Source organism: Silurus meridionalis, chromosome 15, assembly GCF_014805685.1.
Source record: "Silurus meridionalis isolate SWU-2019-XX chromosome 15, ASM1480568v1, whole genome shotgun sequence".
Classification (NCBI taxonomy): Eukaryota; Metazoa; Chordata; class Actinopteri; order Siluriformes; family Siluridae; genus Silurus; species Silurus meridionalis.
In genome coordinates, this window is record NC_060898.1 from 9842007 (window position 1) to 9857764 (window position 15758).

Genomic DNA, 15758 nt, shown 5'->3' on the forward strand with positions numbered 1-15758 from the left:
AAAAATTACAATTATTTTTTACAAGCATAAGTACTGACACTGCGAACATTTTTTGTGATCCATTTGTTTTATTTTGAAATAATTATTTTAATGAATGTATCTTTTTTTCAGCAATATGTATTACGTAACCTCACTACATAGTCATTAGAGCATATGTATACTACCTCAAAATAATTTAACCGAGTTTTATGGTTGAATTACTATAGTTACATATAAATTCATATTTTTATTATGTTTGTTCGGCTACCCAGGGACGGTGCCCCCGCCGGATGGATTAACTTGTAACACAAACAGGAAGCGGCTAGGTCTGCCAGGGCCATTTCAAGTCAGCCATTGCTGTGTGTCGTGGCTGTGTTAGTAATACGCTAAAGCAGAGAAGCGCACGTTTACTACGGTTACTCGAATTAAAAGAAGGAATTTTCAATTTCTGTCTGTAACAATCAGCTGGGCATCAACATAATAGATACAAGGTATGCGTTATACCTGTTAAGCGTGGTTAACAATGCCGGGTTTTATTTTTTTATTTTTATTTAAACTCATCTGTATATTAGCACAGCTTGATTAAATTTGTGTCATGCAAACTTTATCAAATATGCTTCAATTGATAGTTGTAATAATAATTGCTTATCGTATTCTTAAGCGACGAACGGTGTTTGATGTAACTGCTAATGAATTAGATAATTAAATATAATATGCGATATAATTTTGGTTTATACGTGTTATGTTGATTTTAATGTGTATTAAATTATACATCTATTTTTGTTTACTCTGTCGCACACGTATGTACTTCTCACTTGCTAATGATATTGGGCTATGAAGGATATGTAGAAGGATAATTATTGTAACTAAACTAATAGTAATACAGACTAGACGAAAAGTCATACAGTATCACGTAGTCCAGGGCTGGCCAACCATTTTTTACTGTGTTACCGCAAAGCGCCACATCATACACATGGGCACATATGAACATTACCCATAACTTCCTCTTACACACACACACACACACACACACACACACACACACACACACCTGTCCTTAGCCAGATTTATTGTAAATGTCACACACCAACATAATGACAGAAATTGCCTCCTACAGTTCTAAGACCACAGGACAGTCATTTTCAACAATGAACACTGCACTGTCTCACACACACAAACTCTGTTTAACCAAGTCCACAAACAAAAATATAATCATTTACAATAGTGTTTTTCTTTAACTATGCATGTTACTTAGTGGGACTTTTGGCATTCCTTGCCTTGAACAATCCCCTTCAAGTCTGGCTCGTATTCCGTTGTTGCCACTCGAAGCAATTCTTTCACATGGGTTTCAGTCAGAACAGATCGATGCTTTGATTTCACGTGTTTCAGGGTAGAAAACACAGACTTTGTTTGTTTTTTTATGTGCGTGTTCACTTCGCTTGAGTTTAATACGGTATTTTCGTTAAATGCGCATGTGCGTGAGATGAATATACCGCAGGGGTGGGCAATTAATTTTTACAAGGGGCCACATGAGAAACCTGAATTGTGTCAGAGGGCCACACCAACGATAATATTTTAGGGATGCACCGAAATGAAAATTCAATTCAAAAGGCAATGAAATCCATAATTTTTTGTGTTATGCCTTTTGCCTTGGCACCATCACTGGAAAACTTTCCTGCCTTTTCAAAAACGTCCTCTACAGACGGAGTGTGCATGCTCGGATTGACTTTACTTTTCTGCGCCGCGTTCTTCTCATATTTAGAATGGCAATCGGGATGTTTGGATTTCAGGTGATAAATTAAACCCGATTTGGAGAAACTCTTTGCAGATACACCCCCTCTTGAAATTTCAGCATTGCATGTTTTGCAAATTGCTCTTCGCACACCGCAGACATGTTGCTCTTATCCAGATAACCGTGTGCTGCTGCGCTTTTTTATTGCGTCATTACAATTGTGTTTCGTCTGATATACCGCAAAGTTTCCCAGTAGGGGCAAGCTCATTTAAGTCTTAAAATGCCGCATTAAACTCAAGCGAAGCGAACACGCACTTTAAAAAAACAAACAAACACAAACTTCGATATGAACGTAAGAGCCGCATGAAACCAGCCAAAGAGCCGCATGCGGCTCGCGAGCCGCGGGTTGGCCCCCCTGACGTAGTCAATAAGAGTGCAGTAATACTTACCGCTTACTGTAAAAAAGTATTTGCTCCTTCTTGATTAATTTATTAATTTTTTTGGCACTTTTAAATGATTCAGTTTATCGAGCAAATTTTAATGTTGCACTTTTTTTCTTCTTCTTTTGGCTTCTCCCATTATGAGTCGCCACAGCGGATCATCCTTCTCCATACCCCCCTGTCCTCAACATCTGCCTCTTTCAACCCAACTACCTAAATGTCTTCCCTCAACACATCCATAAACCTCCTCATTGGGATTCCTCTATTCCTCCTTCCTGGTGGCTCCATCCTCAGCATTCTCCTACCGATATACACCATGTTCCTCCTCTGCACATGTCCAAACCATCACCATCCCAACCACTTGCGCCCCCCTCACCTTGTCTCCAAAACGTCTTACATGCGCTGTCCCTCTAATTAACTCATTTCTAATCCCGTTAATCCTCATTACTCCCAATGAAAACATCTTCAGCTCTGCTACCTCCAGCTCCACCTCCTATCTTTTAGTCAATGCCACTGTCTCTAAACCATACAACATTGCAGGTCTCACCACAGTCCTATAAACTTTCCCTTTTTCTCTTGCAGATACTCTTCTATCACAAATCACTCCTGCCACTCTTCTCCACCCACTCCACCCTGCCTGCACTCTTTTCTTTACTTCCCTAACACACACTACTACACATAACTTTGCACTGTTGACCCCAGGTACCTGAACTCCTCCACCACTGCCCTCCCGCTCATCCACACACATGTACTCTGTCTTACTCCTATTGAACTTCATTCCCCTTTTCTCATGCACGTCTCTCCACCTCTCTGGGCCCTTCGAACCTGCTCCCTACTCTCACCACAAATCACAATATCATCTGCAAACATCATAGTCCATGGAGACTCCTGTCTGACCTTGTCTGTCAACCTGTCCATTACCACTGCAAACAGGAAAGGGCTCAGAGCCGATCCTTAATGCAGTCCAACCTCCACGTTGAACCAGTCTGTTGTTTCTACTGCACACTTCACTGCTGTCACACTGTCCTCATACATGTCCTTCACATTACCCATTTTTAAATAATTATATTTATTTCTAGGGGCAAAAAGCTGCCCAACTGCCTGTCCCAATGTGAAAATAATGATGTTTTTTGAGCCATTGAGAGCTGGAATTGCTGTTGTGTTTTAGATCATTGTCTAGTTGCATAACCCAAGTGTGTTTGAGCATGCGGTCATGAATTGGTGGTTAAACGTTCTCATTCAGGAGTTTGTTTGACTGTTTGTATGATTTTCTTTATTATTAAAAGCTGTTAGTTCTACACCAGATGTAAAAAGATGCATGTGTTTTAAAAAGTGGCCATTTTTGGAAAAGTGGTCTCTCTTTATTGTTGACTAATAAACACTGACCTGAACTGAAGGAGATGAGGTCTATAGTTCTGTAGTTGTTTAGTTTATTTGTTGCTCTGGGTTATTTTATGAACTTCTGAATGAGTTGTCATTGTATACTTGTAGTAATTTTGATAGGCTGACCTTGGAAAGGTTCACCATTGTTCCAGTTTTTTACATTTGTGGACAATGGTTTCCACAGAAGTTAGCAGGAGTCTCTAAACCTTAGAAAATGGAATGGCTTTGTAACCCTTTCCAGACTGATACATGTCAATTACATTGCTTCTCATCTGTTCTTGAATTTCTTTGCATCATGGCATTGTGTTGCTTTTTGAGATCTTTTAGCATTTTAAAAACTCCATTTTGTTTATACTCTGGTTATCTTTGTGTAATGGTAATTTGCTTGATGATCTGTATCATTTAAGTGTGGCAAATATGCAAAGAAAATCTTTTTCACAGCACTGTAATATTGGCACAGCCTTGAATCAACCAGGTGTTCTTAGTAGTTTTTATAAGTTTTATAAATGTAAAATTATTTACTTATTACTGTATTGCTAAATGATAATATATAATTTCTTTCTTTTTTTTTTTTTTTTTTTCTTTCTTTCTTTCTTTCTTTTATCTGGGAAAAAAACTCCTACTTATTGTTGGCTCTCAGGTAGCTGACTAGATAACTTGCAATGAGTTGTACAGTAACTGTACATTCTCTGTAATTAGCTTTCTTCTTTTTTTTGTTCATCTTAATCAGACTTTAATATCTTAGAAGCCTCAAAATCTGTATTGTTGAATATTGTGTAGTTTGCTATTACCATTGTTGTTGCTAACTTTACTGTAGTAGGTAATAATTTACAAACCCAATTCCAAAAACGTTGTGACTAAAATGTAAATAAAATAGAATGTAATGATTTGCAAATCTTATAATCCCATCATTATGCTTAAACTGCGGAAATGTAATGTTTTAAGTACAAACAAAATGAATCTTGAATCTGATGGCTGCAAAAAGTCAAAAAAATATGGCAGTGAATCCAGAGAGTTTGTAAAGCTCAGAGTTAAGCAAATGCATCTTTTCTGATATGTGTCCAAGAACCATTTCCTGACCAAAAAAGTCACAACCTAGATTTAACTAAGCAGAGATTAGACTCTGGAGCAATAGAAAAAGGTCATACAGTGGGGGAAATAATTATTTGATCCTCTGCTGATTTTGTAAATTTAACCCCTTACAAAGAAATTAACAGTCTAGAATTTTTATGGAAGGTTTATTTTTTATTTTCTTAACACACCGAGGTCTCTCTGCTCAATTTGGCTGAATTTCCCAATGAACACCTAAATCATTCAGGGAAGGCTTGGGAAAAAGAAATGCTCAAGAATGCACATGAACAGGCCCATCTGAAGTCTACAATTTTGTCCCTGACTTCCTTTAACAACTCTGGTCTTGCCCACGGTCTTGCCCACCTTCCTGGTCACTCGGTTCCGCCTTTTTTAAGATAACCCGCAACCTCCTGTTAGTTAGGTTCCAAATGAGATCCTGCAAATTTTCAGAGCTGCGAGTTCCGAACCGCAAATTATTAGGGGTTTACTGTCTTATCTTTCTTAAGGGACAGGACTAAATTGGGTCTGAGAGTCAGAATTCTTGCTGGTTCGTATCGGATCAAGTACTTATTTCACTCTATCAAATACATTTATAACCTTGTGTTATTCTGGGTTTTTTTTAACCTACTATAAAGATTCTAGACTGTTGATTTATTTATATTGGGATTCTTTAGCCACCAAAGAGTATGAAATTTAACTTCATTGAGAATCTTTGGGATGTGCTGGAGAAAACTTTACACAAATCGGTCTGACTCTTCCATCGAAATAAAATCTTTGCAGGAAATGAATGCATCTTTGTCAATCTGTGCTTGGTAATGCCCTGCATAGTGTAACACAGTGGTTCTTTTTCTGCCATTCCCCACTTAAATGGCGGTTGGATTTTCAAGCCCACCTGTCTTACATCACCCCAAAAATTATAATAAAATGCTTCAAATTTATAAATGTATAATTTATTGAAATATCAAGTTCTGAATCAATAAAATCAAATAGCATCAAGTTCATAAATAGAGAGAATAGAAGTCTAGTTGTGGTACCCTATCAGTTGTTTTAATTTACTTGCATTTAAGACCTAATTGTTAGTTTGTGGTTTCTTTTGATGTTTAAACTTTATTTTGAATTAAAAAAAAAATAAATCAGGTTAATGAAAACCAAACAAAACAAATTATTCCTTTTTCATTTTTTTTTTAAGTAAAAAAAAAAAAAAAAATAGGGGGGGTAGGGGGTTGTTCGTCCACAATGCTGTTAGAGAAACTCCAATGATCTTTTCGGCTGTCCTTTTGCGATCCAAGACTGTGCAGTTCCCAAACCAGGCAGTGATTTAGCTGTTTAAGATGCTGCTAAAGATCAAGAACTGCATTTCCAGTGAGGATGGTAGCTAGGTCTTGATGTGCCTCAGAACAAGCCTCTAGAAGCACTTCATTATGATGGGTGTGACTTCTATGGGTTACAAATGCATAGAGTTTTCCTCCGTTCAGCCCTGGTTAGGCAGAGCACCTGATCGTTGGGAGGAGGGGTGGTCTTTCTTGCGACCACATTTTTCTGCAACTCACACCTGGCCATAGAAGTCGTTCAGCGCATCTGGGAGGGAGGAGGTGAATCAGGTGAAGTTGTCTAGTAGTTTGTGATTGCCTGAAAGCACTGCCACATATGCCGGGTGTGTCTGCTGTCCTGGAAGTGGCCGTGGATTCTCTTGGCATATGAGCGCTTCGCCTCTCTGACGCCTTGGGACAGTTTGGCCCTTGCTGTTGTTAAGGCTGTCTTGTTCCCTGTTCTGAAGGCGGAGTCTCAACTTTAGCAGTGCATGCACCTTTGTGGTCCTCCAAAAGATCATCAGAAGCTAGACATTATGCCGAGATCCAAAGAACCCAAAGATAAAAACGTCCTCCACCTACCTCCTCTATGCGGCAACATTTAATTTGCCTTATTTAAACTTAAACTTTCAATGCAGGAAATGTTTATTCAAGTTCATTCAGTGTCTATAACTTAGTTGTTTGAGCAATATCAATTCTAGATGATGAATAGTAATGCCCAAAGGGTCTTCTTTCCAAAGAATTCTAAATTGTGTATGTGGCACATTGTTGTGAGGGGAACTGTTAACATTTAAATTTATGTAGGTAATTTTAAGCTAAGAGTCCCAAAAATGGGGTGTTGAGAAAATAAAAAATAATTTGCCTAAGTTAGAGTTTCTTTTCTTATAAACATTCAACATTTCTGGTGCATAAATGGGTAACCATGTTGTTGGCCTACAGTTTTAAGCTGTTGTATTACTTAGGGCACATCTGCTTCATCTGTCTTGTTCCATCTCCTCCAGAGCTGATTGAGTTCTCTTCAGGAATCTGAGGCTTAGTTTGATTCTTTTAAATTGTAGCCTATTTAATTTTCAATGTGTCAAGCTATCTGGCACTACAGAGGGAGTGACGCTGCCCGATTGGCTAAAAAAACTGAGAATTGCGAGAAATGAAGTCACAATTGCAAGAAATGTATATTTTACATATATATAAAATGTATGTATGTAATATGAGAGAGCTATATATACACTTAGTATTTCACAAAAGTGAATAGACCCCTCACATTTAGTACCTTCTCAAGAGACAATACTATAGAAATTAAACTTGTATATTTTTTAGAGTAGTCAATGTGCAGCTTGCATAGCAGTACTGATTTACTGTAAAAATCTTAGCAATTATTGTCTGAATAATTGGCAACAAAAGTTAGTACACCCTAAGTGAGCATGCCTAAAGTGTCAATATTTTTTGTGAGCACCATTGTTATCTAGCACTGCCTTAATACTCATCGAATTCACCAGGGCTGCACAGGTTGTTCAAACTGTACCATCTTTGTAAAATTTGCTTTAAATCCATGCACAGAAAGCCATGTTATAAAACTTCCTCTATGCTGTTCTAACTAACAAATGCACACCATGTAGTATTAGCTTTATCATGGCATATTGGTGAAGTGTTAAAAAGGCTGTTATAAATTAATTGTCTTTCCCATGTGAAAAAAGGATGAACAGATTGCTGGATGGGAGTAAAACATACACAATTTCTAGTGCAAAATATAATATTCATTGTCATTATTAAATAATAAATAATTAAATAATTTTTTATTATTATTATTTTCAACATTGAATATCTTAAGTATTAATGTGCAATCTATGAAAGAACATGTATGGAATTGTGTACTAAACTAAAAAGTGTTAAACAAACCAAAATGTTTTATATTTTACATTAAGTATTCAAAGAAGCTGCATATAGCTTTGATGACAGCTTGACATACTCATAGAACTCGATCATTGTAGTGCGATAGTCACCTGGTATGGTTTTCAGTCATAATTATTTTTTTTTTTTTACCCTTATACAACCCCTGGCAAAAAGTATGGAATCACCCCTCTCAGATGATGTTCATTCAAATGTTTAATTGTGTAGAAAAAAACAAGCACATATATGCCACAAAACTATTTACTCAACAATCCAAACTTCTGGCTGTATAAAACACTTAAAAAAACAAACAAGAAAAAAACAAAGAAAGATAACTATAGAGATAACTATGGAGTCAATGTCTGTGACCAGACTGTAAGAAATCGCCTAAAAGAAATGGGATTTACATACAGAAAAGCCAAACGAAAACCATCATTATAAATGCACTATAAATGCACAAGTTTATGTTGAGATTTTGGAAACTTTTCTTATTCCATCAATTGAAAGGATGTTTGGTGATGGTAGCATAATTTTTCAGTTGATAATGCATCGTGCCATAGGGCAAAACCTGTGAAAACATTCCTACAGGAAAGACATAATCATATAGTCAATGGCATGGCCTACAAATAGTCCGGACCTCAATCCAATTAAAAATCTGTGGTGAAAATTAAAGAAAATGGTCCACGACAAGGCTCCAACCTGCAAGGCTGATCTGGCAACTGCAATAAGACAAAGCTGGAGACAGATTGATGAAGTATACTGTTCGTCATTAGTTAAATCCATGCCTCAGAGAATTCAAGCTGTTATAATAGCCAGAGGTGGTGCAACAAAGTACTGGTAGTGTTTTTATTTGGTGATTCCATATAATGTTCCTCAGATTTGTGTGATTCCATATTTTTTTCCTCTGTTTGATCTGTAAAACCAGTTGTGTTTATAAGTGTTTTATACAGCCAGAAGTTTGGATTGTTGAGGGAAAATTGTTTTGTGGCATATATGTGCTTGTTTTTTTTTTACACAATTAAATATTTGAAAGAACATCTTTTGAGAGGGGTGATTCCATACTTTTTGCCAGGGGTTGTAGAAGATAACAAGCATAATCCTAGATTTTTATTTAGTACTGTGGCAAAATTAACTAGAAATAAACGCACCACATTAACATGCATTAGGCAGTATTGATTTCACAAAATTATTCAATGAAGAAATTAAGATTATCAGGCAGACTATTAATTTTATTCCAAACTAATTTATAAATAATCCTTTATCAGTCATTCTGTTGCAATATACAGTCCCTGACAAAAGTATTTTAATTAATCAATTGGTGTTAGAAATAGCTCATATGAAAAGCTAAAACCCTCCCAAATGATGTTTAATGCACTAAAATAAATTAGTTTTACTAAAAAAAGATTTATCATTTAATCAATACAGAAAGGTCAAATTTTGGCAAGACAAAAGTTTTGTCGCCTATACAGAAATTGAACAAATTTACTGCAAATACAAAAATATGTCGGCAAATTAAGTAGTGGTGCTGTGAGATCCAAATTTAATATCTTGTATGACTTCCATGAGCTTGAAGGACTGCATCCATGCGGTTTGGCAAGGATTTATACAATTTATTGATGAAGTCATCAGGAATAGCAAAGAAAGCAGTCTTGCATGCCTCATCAATATTCTTTGGTTTCGTCTTCCATGCTTCCTCTTTCATCCTACCCCACATATGCTCAGTGATGTTCATGTCTGGTGACTGGGCTGGCCAATCCTGGAGCATCCTGATCTTCTTCGCCCAGAATTTGGCCTCTTTTATGGTTGGGAATATAAGAGGGAGCTAAGATTTCTTGGTATTTTAGACTATTGATGTTGCCTTCAACCCTGCAGATCTCTTGCACACCCCCATACTGGATGTAACCACAGACCATGATTTTTCCGCCATCAAACTTCACTGTTTTCTGGGTGAATCTCGGATCCATGTGGGCTCCAGTAGGTCTCCTGCAATATTTGTGGCGACTATGGTGTAATTCAACAAAATATTCATCTGAAAAATCCACCTTCTGCCACTTTTCCAGCGTCCATCCTTTTAGCAGGCTGTGGGCCTTGGCAAACGCCACAGGTTTTTTCAATTGTCTTTGGTTTAGTGCTGGCTTCTGGGCACTGATTCGACAATGGAGGCCATTTCGAGACAGAATCCGACAAACTGTTCTGGCCAGAATCTGACAAACTGCCCTGGATTTTTGAGCCAACAAACGGTCCTCTTAAACAGTTGTTTTGCGGGGTCTGCCTGACCTGGGCTTTTCAAAAAACGTTTCCAGTCTCTTCAATTTTTATTTTTTTATCCTCTGTACTTGAAGCTGAGACACATTGAAGGTGTCTGCCACATCAGCAGTGGATCTGGTCTTCAGCCTCTTGATAATCAAAACTTTAGTCTCAGGGTGAATCTTAGGCATGTTTGCAGAGGTCCAGTTGTAGTGAAGGTCTAGTGTACAGGGGTTCTTTTTATACACACCTGAGACCTAATTGATCCATTATTAGTCACAGGTGAAGCTCGTATGACAAGGCGACAACACTTATGTCTTTGCAAAAATTGATTTAATGGGCTTTACCAAGCTGTGAATATTAGAATACTTTTTGACAGTTTCGTTTTGCACTGAAACATTATTACAAAAGCTGTTACAAAAAAACAAAACAAATCTTGATTAGAAATATATTTCAGCAGCACTTCAGGTCATTTTGTACACAAGCAACAAGACTTTTGTCAGGGACTGTAATATAACTTATCATTAATTAAAGTTTTGCTCCCATTCAAGAGAGAAATTATTTATTTCCATGTCAAAATCATTAACTTTTTCAGTTTAGGCTGAAAACACATTTGTTTGGTTAAGCCTTTTGTCAGTAGGTTTTTATTCCAGGTCTGCTAAAGGGATTATGGTAATAGTGTTTCAGTGAGCTGGGATATTTTGATGCTGTCATCCCCCCACTCACACGTTCACTCGTTTTGTTGACTGTGGTGTGGCGGATCTTCTCTTATCTCAGAAATCCCTCATGTCTCTTTTAGTTATGCTGCCATAACTAGTCTTGCTGGAGTCCCTACCTGCACCCTGATTACACTAAACAGGGTTTTTAAACATTTATGGAATAATGAGAAACATTATATGTTTATGTATATGTTTTTATATGTATATATATATATATATATATATATATATATATATATATATATATATATATATATATATATATATATATATACTCTGTTTTTGTGACATTAAATTGATTGAAAAAAAAATGTGCATGAAAAAAAACCACGCAGTTGTTTGTACTGCACAGTTCTGCCGGCAGGTATGCAGCTCGCACCCGGAAGTGCGCTATGCACAAGCCGTCACTGGAGTGTGTGTTAACCCATATGTGGAAACAATCAAGGGGCTGGAGAAAAGTCCTTGAAATGTATTGAAAGAATATGGCTAAAGCAATCTCCTTTGGCTGTCATGGAAACCAAAAAGCAGAGGGATGTTATCGTTATCAGCGAAATCCCAGAAAATATTAAGGCAGTAGTGACCAGAGTTCCTGTCCCTTTCTTCTTTTCTGATCTGCCTAATTCCTCCCGACATCCTGTGGATACCGTTTTTTTTTTCAATTGGAGACCACTTTGTGCAGCTGGTAATGGTTCAACACCAACAGCCCTAAGATCCATGAAGTTACTAAGCAAATGAAGAACTTTAAGGATGGATTTGAAATTAAATTAATATCAACAATCTACTACAATGGCTCATGTTATGGTCGATGAGGACTGATTCAATTCTGAGTCTGGTTCCTTTCAAGGATTTTTCCTCATGTTATATAAGGGAGCTTTTCCTTGCCACAATCACCACTGGCTTGCTCATTAGGGAGAAACTTAAAATTAAAGGGAATTTTTTTTTTATATCCTCTTTATCTATCTAAAGCTGCTTTGAGACATTGTCCATTGTTATAAGCATTTTTTTTATTTTTGTGGTGAAATTTCATTGGGATTTTTTTTATTTCCATTGAGCATTGAACATTAATCATTTTATCAAATCACAAAATGTAAATGAGTTTAGCTTTTCAACCTGAATATTTCATTCATCTAGATCCAATGTGTGATTTTTGTTTCTGTATATAATGTAAATAGTTTTTGAATTTAATTTGTAATTTGAGCATTCTGAATGTTCGCTGTGATGCTAAATGTTTCTGCGCATCTTTTAATATATATGACACTTTAGGAGTAAAAGCAATTTGAAATGGAAGGTTTTTTGCTATGATAACAGAGGTAGGATTTTCTTCTGGATTAGCAGTTCCTTTAACGAATCATTTTTTTTACGAATGTCTTATGAAACACACCTTTTGCCTCCTGACAGCAACACAAATAAAAAGCTTGTTGTGTTATACAGGTAATTTACAATTAGCTTAAGAGTTTATTAATTTGAAGGCACACATTGAGGTCCTTCACAGAAATTTGTAATAAGAAATCTCTCGGAATGTGTCTGTTTCAACAGAGTAGGTAAAACTTGACTGACTTTTAAAAGTACATTGTTTTTAAAATTAGTACCTGACTTAAAAAAAAACTTTATCGTGCTCAATTTGGTTTTAAGTTTTGTTTGTTTGTTTTCCCTGCTCTGTTTTAGGATTAACCCGATCTGGATATGTCCTTCATATTTGATTGGATTTATAGTGGTTTTAGTAGTGTACTGCAGTTTCTAGGTAAGACTTTCTTTTTCAACTTTCTAGGTTTATTCTAACTGTTGCATTCTTTAACAGTTTAAGCAAAGCTCATTTAAGAGCTTTTGTTCTTGTTTTTTTTAATGTGCCAGTGGAAATCACTAAAGGCAGATTATACACAATCTACCTTTATTTCATAGTTCTGCCAGGGGACCATTAAAAAAATTGTTGTTTCAGCTATCATTGACGTGTAATAATTCTAGCCTGAAATTGGTGCAGACCTGTGCCATATTTAATAAACACTTCATTATTTAACAGGAATATGTAATTTTATTGTATTTTCTTTAGCTAAAAAAGGCAATCTATTGTATGTATTGTTTACAGGGATGGCGGTGTATATATAATAGCTTGACTTTGGCAGTACATATAAATGGCAAAATGTTATGTACACATACTCTTTCTGAAAAAAAATGTTCTTTTTGTTTTAGGACTGTACAAAAAATCAGGTAAACTGGTATTTCTTGGTTTGGACAATGCTGGCAAGACCACACTACTGCATATGCTTAAAGATGATCGTCTGGGGCAACATGTGCCCACCTTACACCCAAGTGAGTTCTAATTTGTAAATTACAATCTGTAACTCGGTTGGGTTTTTTTAGTTTATGTTTACATCTAAAGTTTCATATATTTAAGGGAAATCTCTTTAAAGAAAAGTAAATTAAAGCAAATAATGTATTTTTGTCAGTTTTTATTATAAATATTATTATGTGCCTCACCTGACAAATATGGTGCCGTATCTAGATATTTAGTTCCTTACCCAAATTCTCTATTGAGTTTATGTCTGGTGATTGATTTACTAATTTAACAACCAAATTTTCTTCCCATGGAACCAATTCAGAGTCTTCTTGCAGTATGTTTTGGATCATTGTACCACTGGAAGGTCAAGAAGTTATTTTAAGATTCTTATCCTCATCATCCTAGAGGATGGCAACAGAATTTTCTGATCATATACACTGATCTTATGCCAGTACAATTGAAAGAGAAACAGACCCATATCATGATGCTTCTACCTTAATATTTCACTGTTGGTATTTTTAGGTCACGTGCAGAGCTGTTTTTCCTGCAAAACATGGCCTGAGGTATTTGTTACAGCGGGTGCATGGCTGAGCATTTGTTTGTAAATGGAGGGCAGAGCCAGAGAGAGTGGTCAGGATCACACAGCTCTATGTAATTTGTATTAACAAGTGTGTGATATATTGCAGTAATTGGTGAGCGGGCATGAGGGCAGAGCAACAAAAGAGAAACAAGTGGAGCTGTGTGTGTGTGTGTGTGTGTGTGTGTGTGTGTGTGTGTGTGTGTGTGTGTGTGTGTGTGTCTGTCAAACACTTTAAATCAATCAAAATTTAATGTAAAGTGCAAAATAATGTTTTAATGTCAGAACAAATAGTTCAGAATGGTAATGTCAGAAAATGACACCTGTCTGACACATCTGACATTTACAGCCTCCTCAACAATAGCAGGCAGATTACACATTGCTTAATATTAAATCAGGACCCAACCACACTCATTATCTTCGATAAAAGCAAAAATGCTGACCAATTTAAAACTTGCAGATGGGGAAAGTGTGGATAATTTGCCTTTATCCTCTGAATTGAATAGTGATGGCTACTAATGATATTTGTTTATATCCACATGCATACACCTCACCTTTACCCTGCGTGCTGCATTTGAAGCCACATACTAGAGCAGGGGTGGCCAACCAGTCAGAGACCGAGAGCCACATTTTTGACTGTGTTACCGCAAAGAGCCACATCATACACATGGGCACACATGAACATCACCCATCCCTTCCTCCAGATTTATTGTAAATGTCACACACCAACATAATGACAGAAATTGACTCCTACAGTTCTAAGACCACAGGACAGTCATTTTCAACAATGAACACTGCACTGCCTCACAGCCAAACTCTGTTTAACCAAATCCACCAAAAAATATATAATAATTTACAATAGTGTTTTTCTTTTACTCTGCATGTTACTTAGTGGGACTTTTGGCATTCCTTGCCTTGAACAATTCCCTTCAAGTCTGGCTCGTATTCCGTTGTTGCTTCTCGAAGCAATTCTTTCACATGGGTTTCAGTCAGAACAGATCGATGCTTTGATTTCACGTGTTTCAGGGTAGAAAACACAGACTTTGTTTGTTTTTTTATGTGCGTGTTCACTTCGCTTGAGTTCAATACGGTATTTTCATCAAATGCGCATGTGCGTGAGATGAATATACCGCAGGGGTGGGCAATTAATTTTTAAAAGGGGCCACATGAGAAACCTGAATTGCGTCAGAGGGCCACACCAACGATAATATTTTAGGGATGCACCGAAATGAAAATTCAATTCAAAAGTCAATGAAATATATAATTTTTTGTGTTATGCCTTTTGCCTCGGCACCATCACTGGAAAACTTTCCTGCCTTTTCAAAATGTCCACTACAGACGAAGTGCGCATGCTCAGATTGACTTTACTTTTCTGCGTCGCGTTCTTCTCATATTTAGAATGGCAATCGGGATGTTTGGATTTCAGGTGATAAATTAAACCCGACTTGGAGAAACTCTTTGCAGATACAACCCCTCTTGAAATTTCAGCATTGCTTGTTTTGCAAATCGCTCTCCGCACACCGCTGACATGTTGCTCTTATCCAGATAGCTGTGTGCTGGCTGCGCTTTTTTATTGCGTCATTACAATTGTGTGTCTGCCGTGTTGTTTCGGTGATTTGGGTATTTCCGAAAATTCTCGGTGCATCCCTGTAATTTATGATTGGCCTCATGCCAAGGTCTGATATACCACAAAGTTTCCCAGTAGGGGCAAGCTCATTTAAGTCTTAAAAATACCGTATTATACGTAAGCAAAGCGAACACGCACATTAAAAATCAAACACACACAAACTTCGATATGAACGTAAGAGCCGCATGAAACCAGCCAAAGAGCCGCGGGTTGGCCACCCTTGCACTAGAGGCTTGCACGGGATAGATTTTTTAGTTCTGTCCCGCTCCTGACTGCTCCCGCAAAAGTTTTATTGTGCGCGCGCACACACACGCATGTGTATTTTAACTACTGCACCTGCATTTGCCCATCAAATTTTGACTCACGCTGCACTTATTTGCGTTGGGTACCACAGACAGAAGGAGTTGCATTGTGTATTTGTGGATGTAGAGAAAGCGTATGACAGGGTGCCGAGAAAGGAGTTGTGGTATTGTATGAGGAAGTCAGGTGTGTCAGAGAAGTATGTGAGGGT

The 15758-nt window shown here is 37.1% G+C and overlaps 1 protein-coding gene across 1 annotated transcript in view; it reads left to right on the forward strand.

Annotated features, from left to right (window-relative positions):
- Positions 1-269: 269 nt before the first annotated feature.
- The window catches only part of sar1b (secretion associated, Ras related GTPase 1B), a 34598-nt gene continuing 19109 nt past the window's right edge, over positions 270-15758 (forward strand). The window contains exons 1-3 of the mRNA XM_046867338.1: positions 270-470; positions 12434-12509; positions 12956-13075. Coding sequence (XP_046723294.1) covers positions 12452-12509; positions 12956-13075 — 178 coding nt within the window. The 5' untranslated portion in view covers positions 270-470; positions 12434-12451. The remainder of the gene's footprint in view (positions 471-12433; positions 12510-12955; positions 13076-15758) is intronic.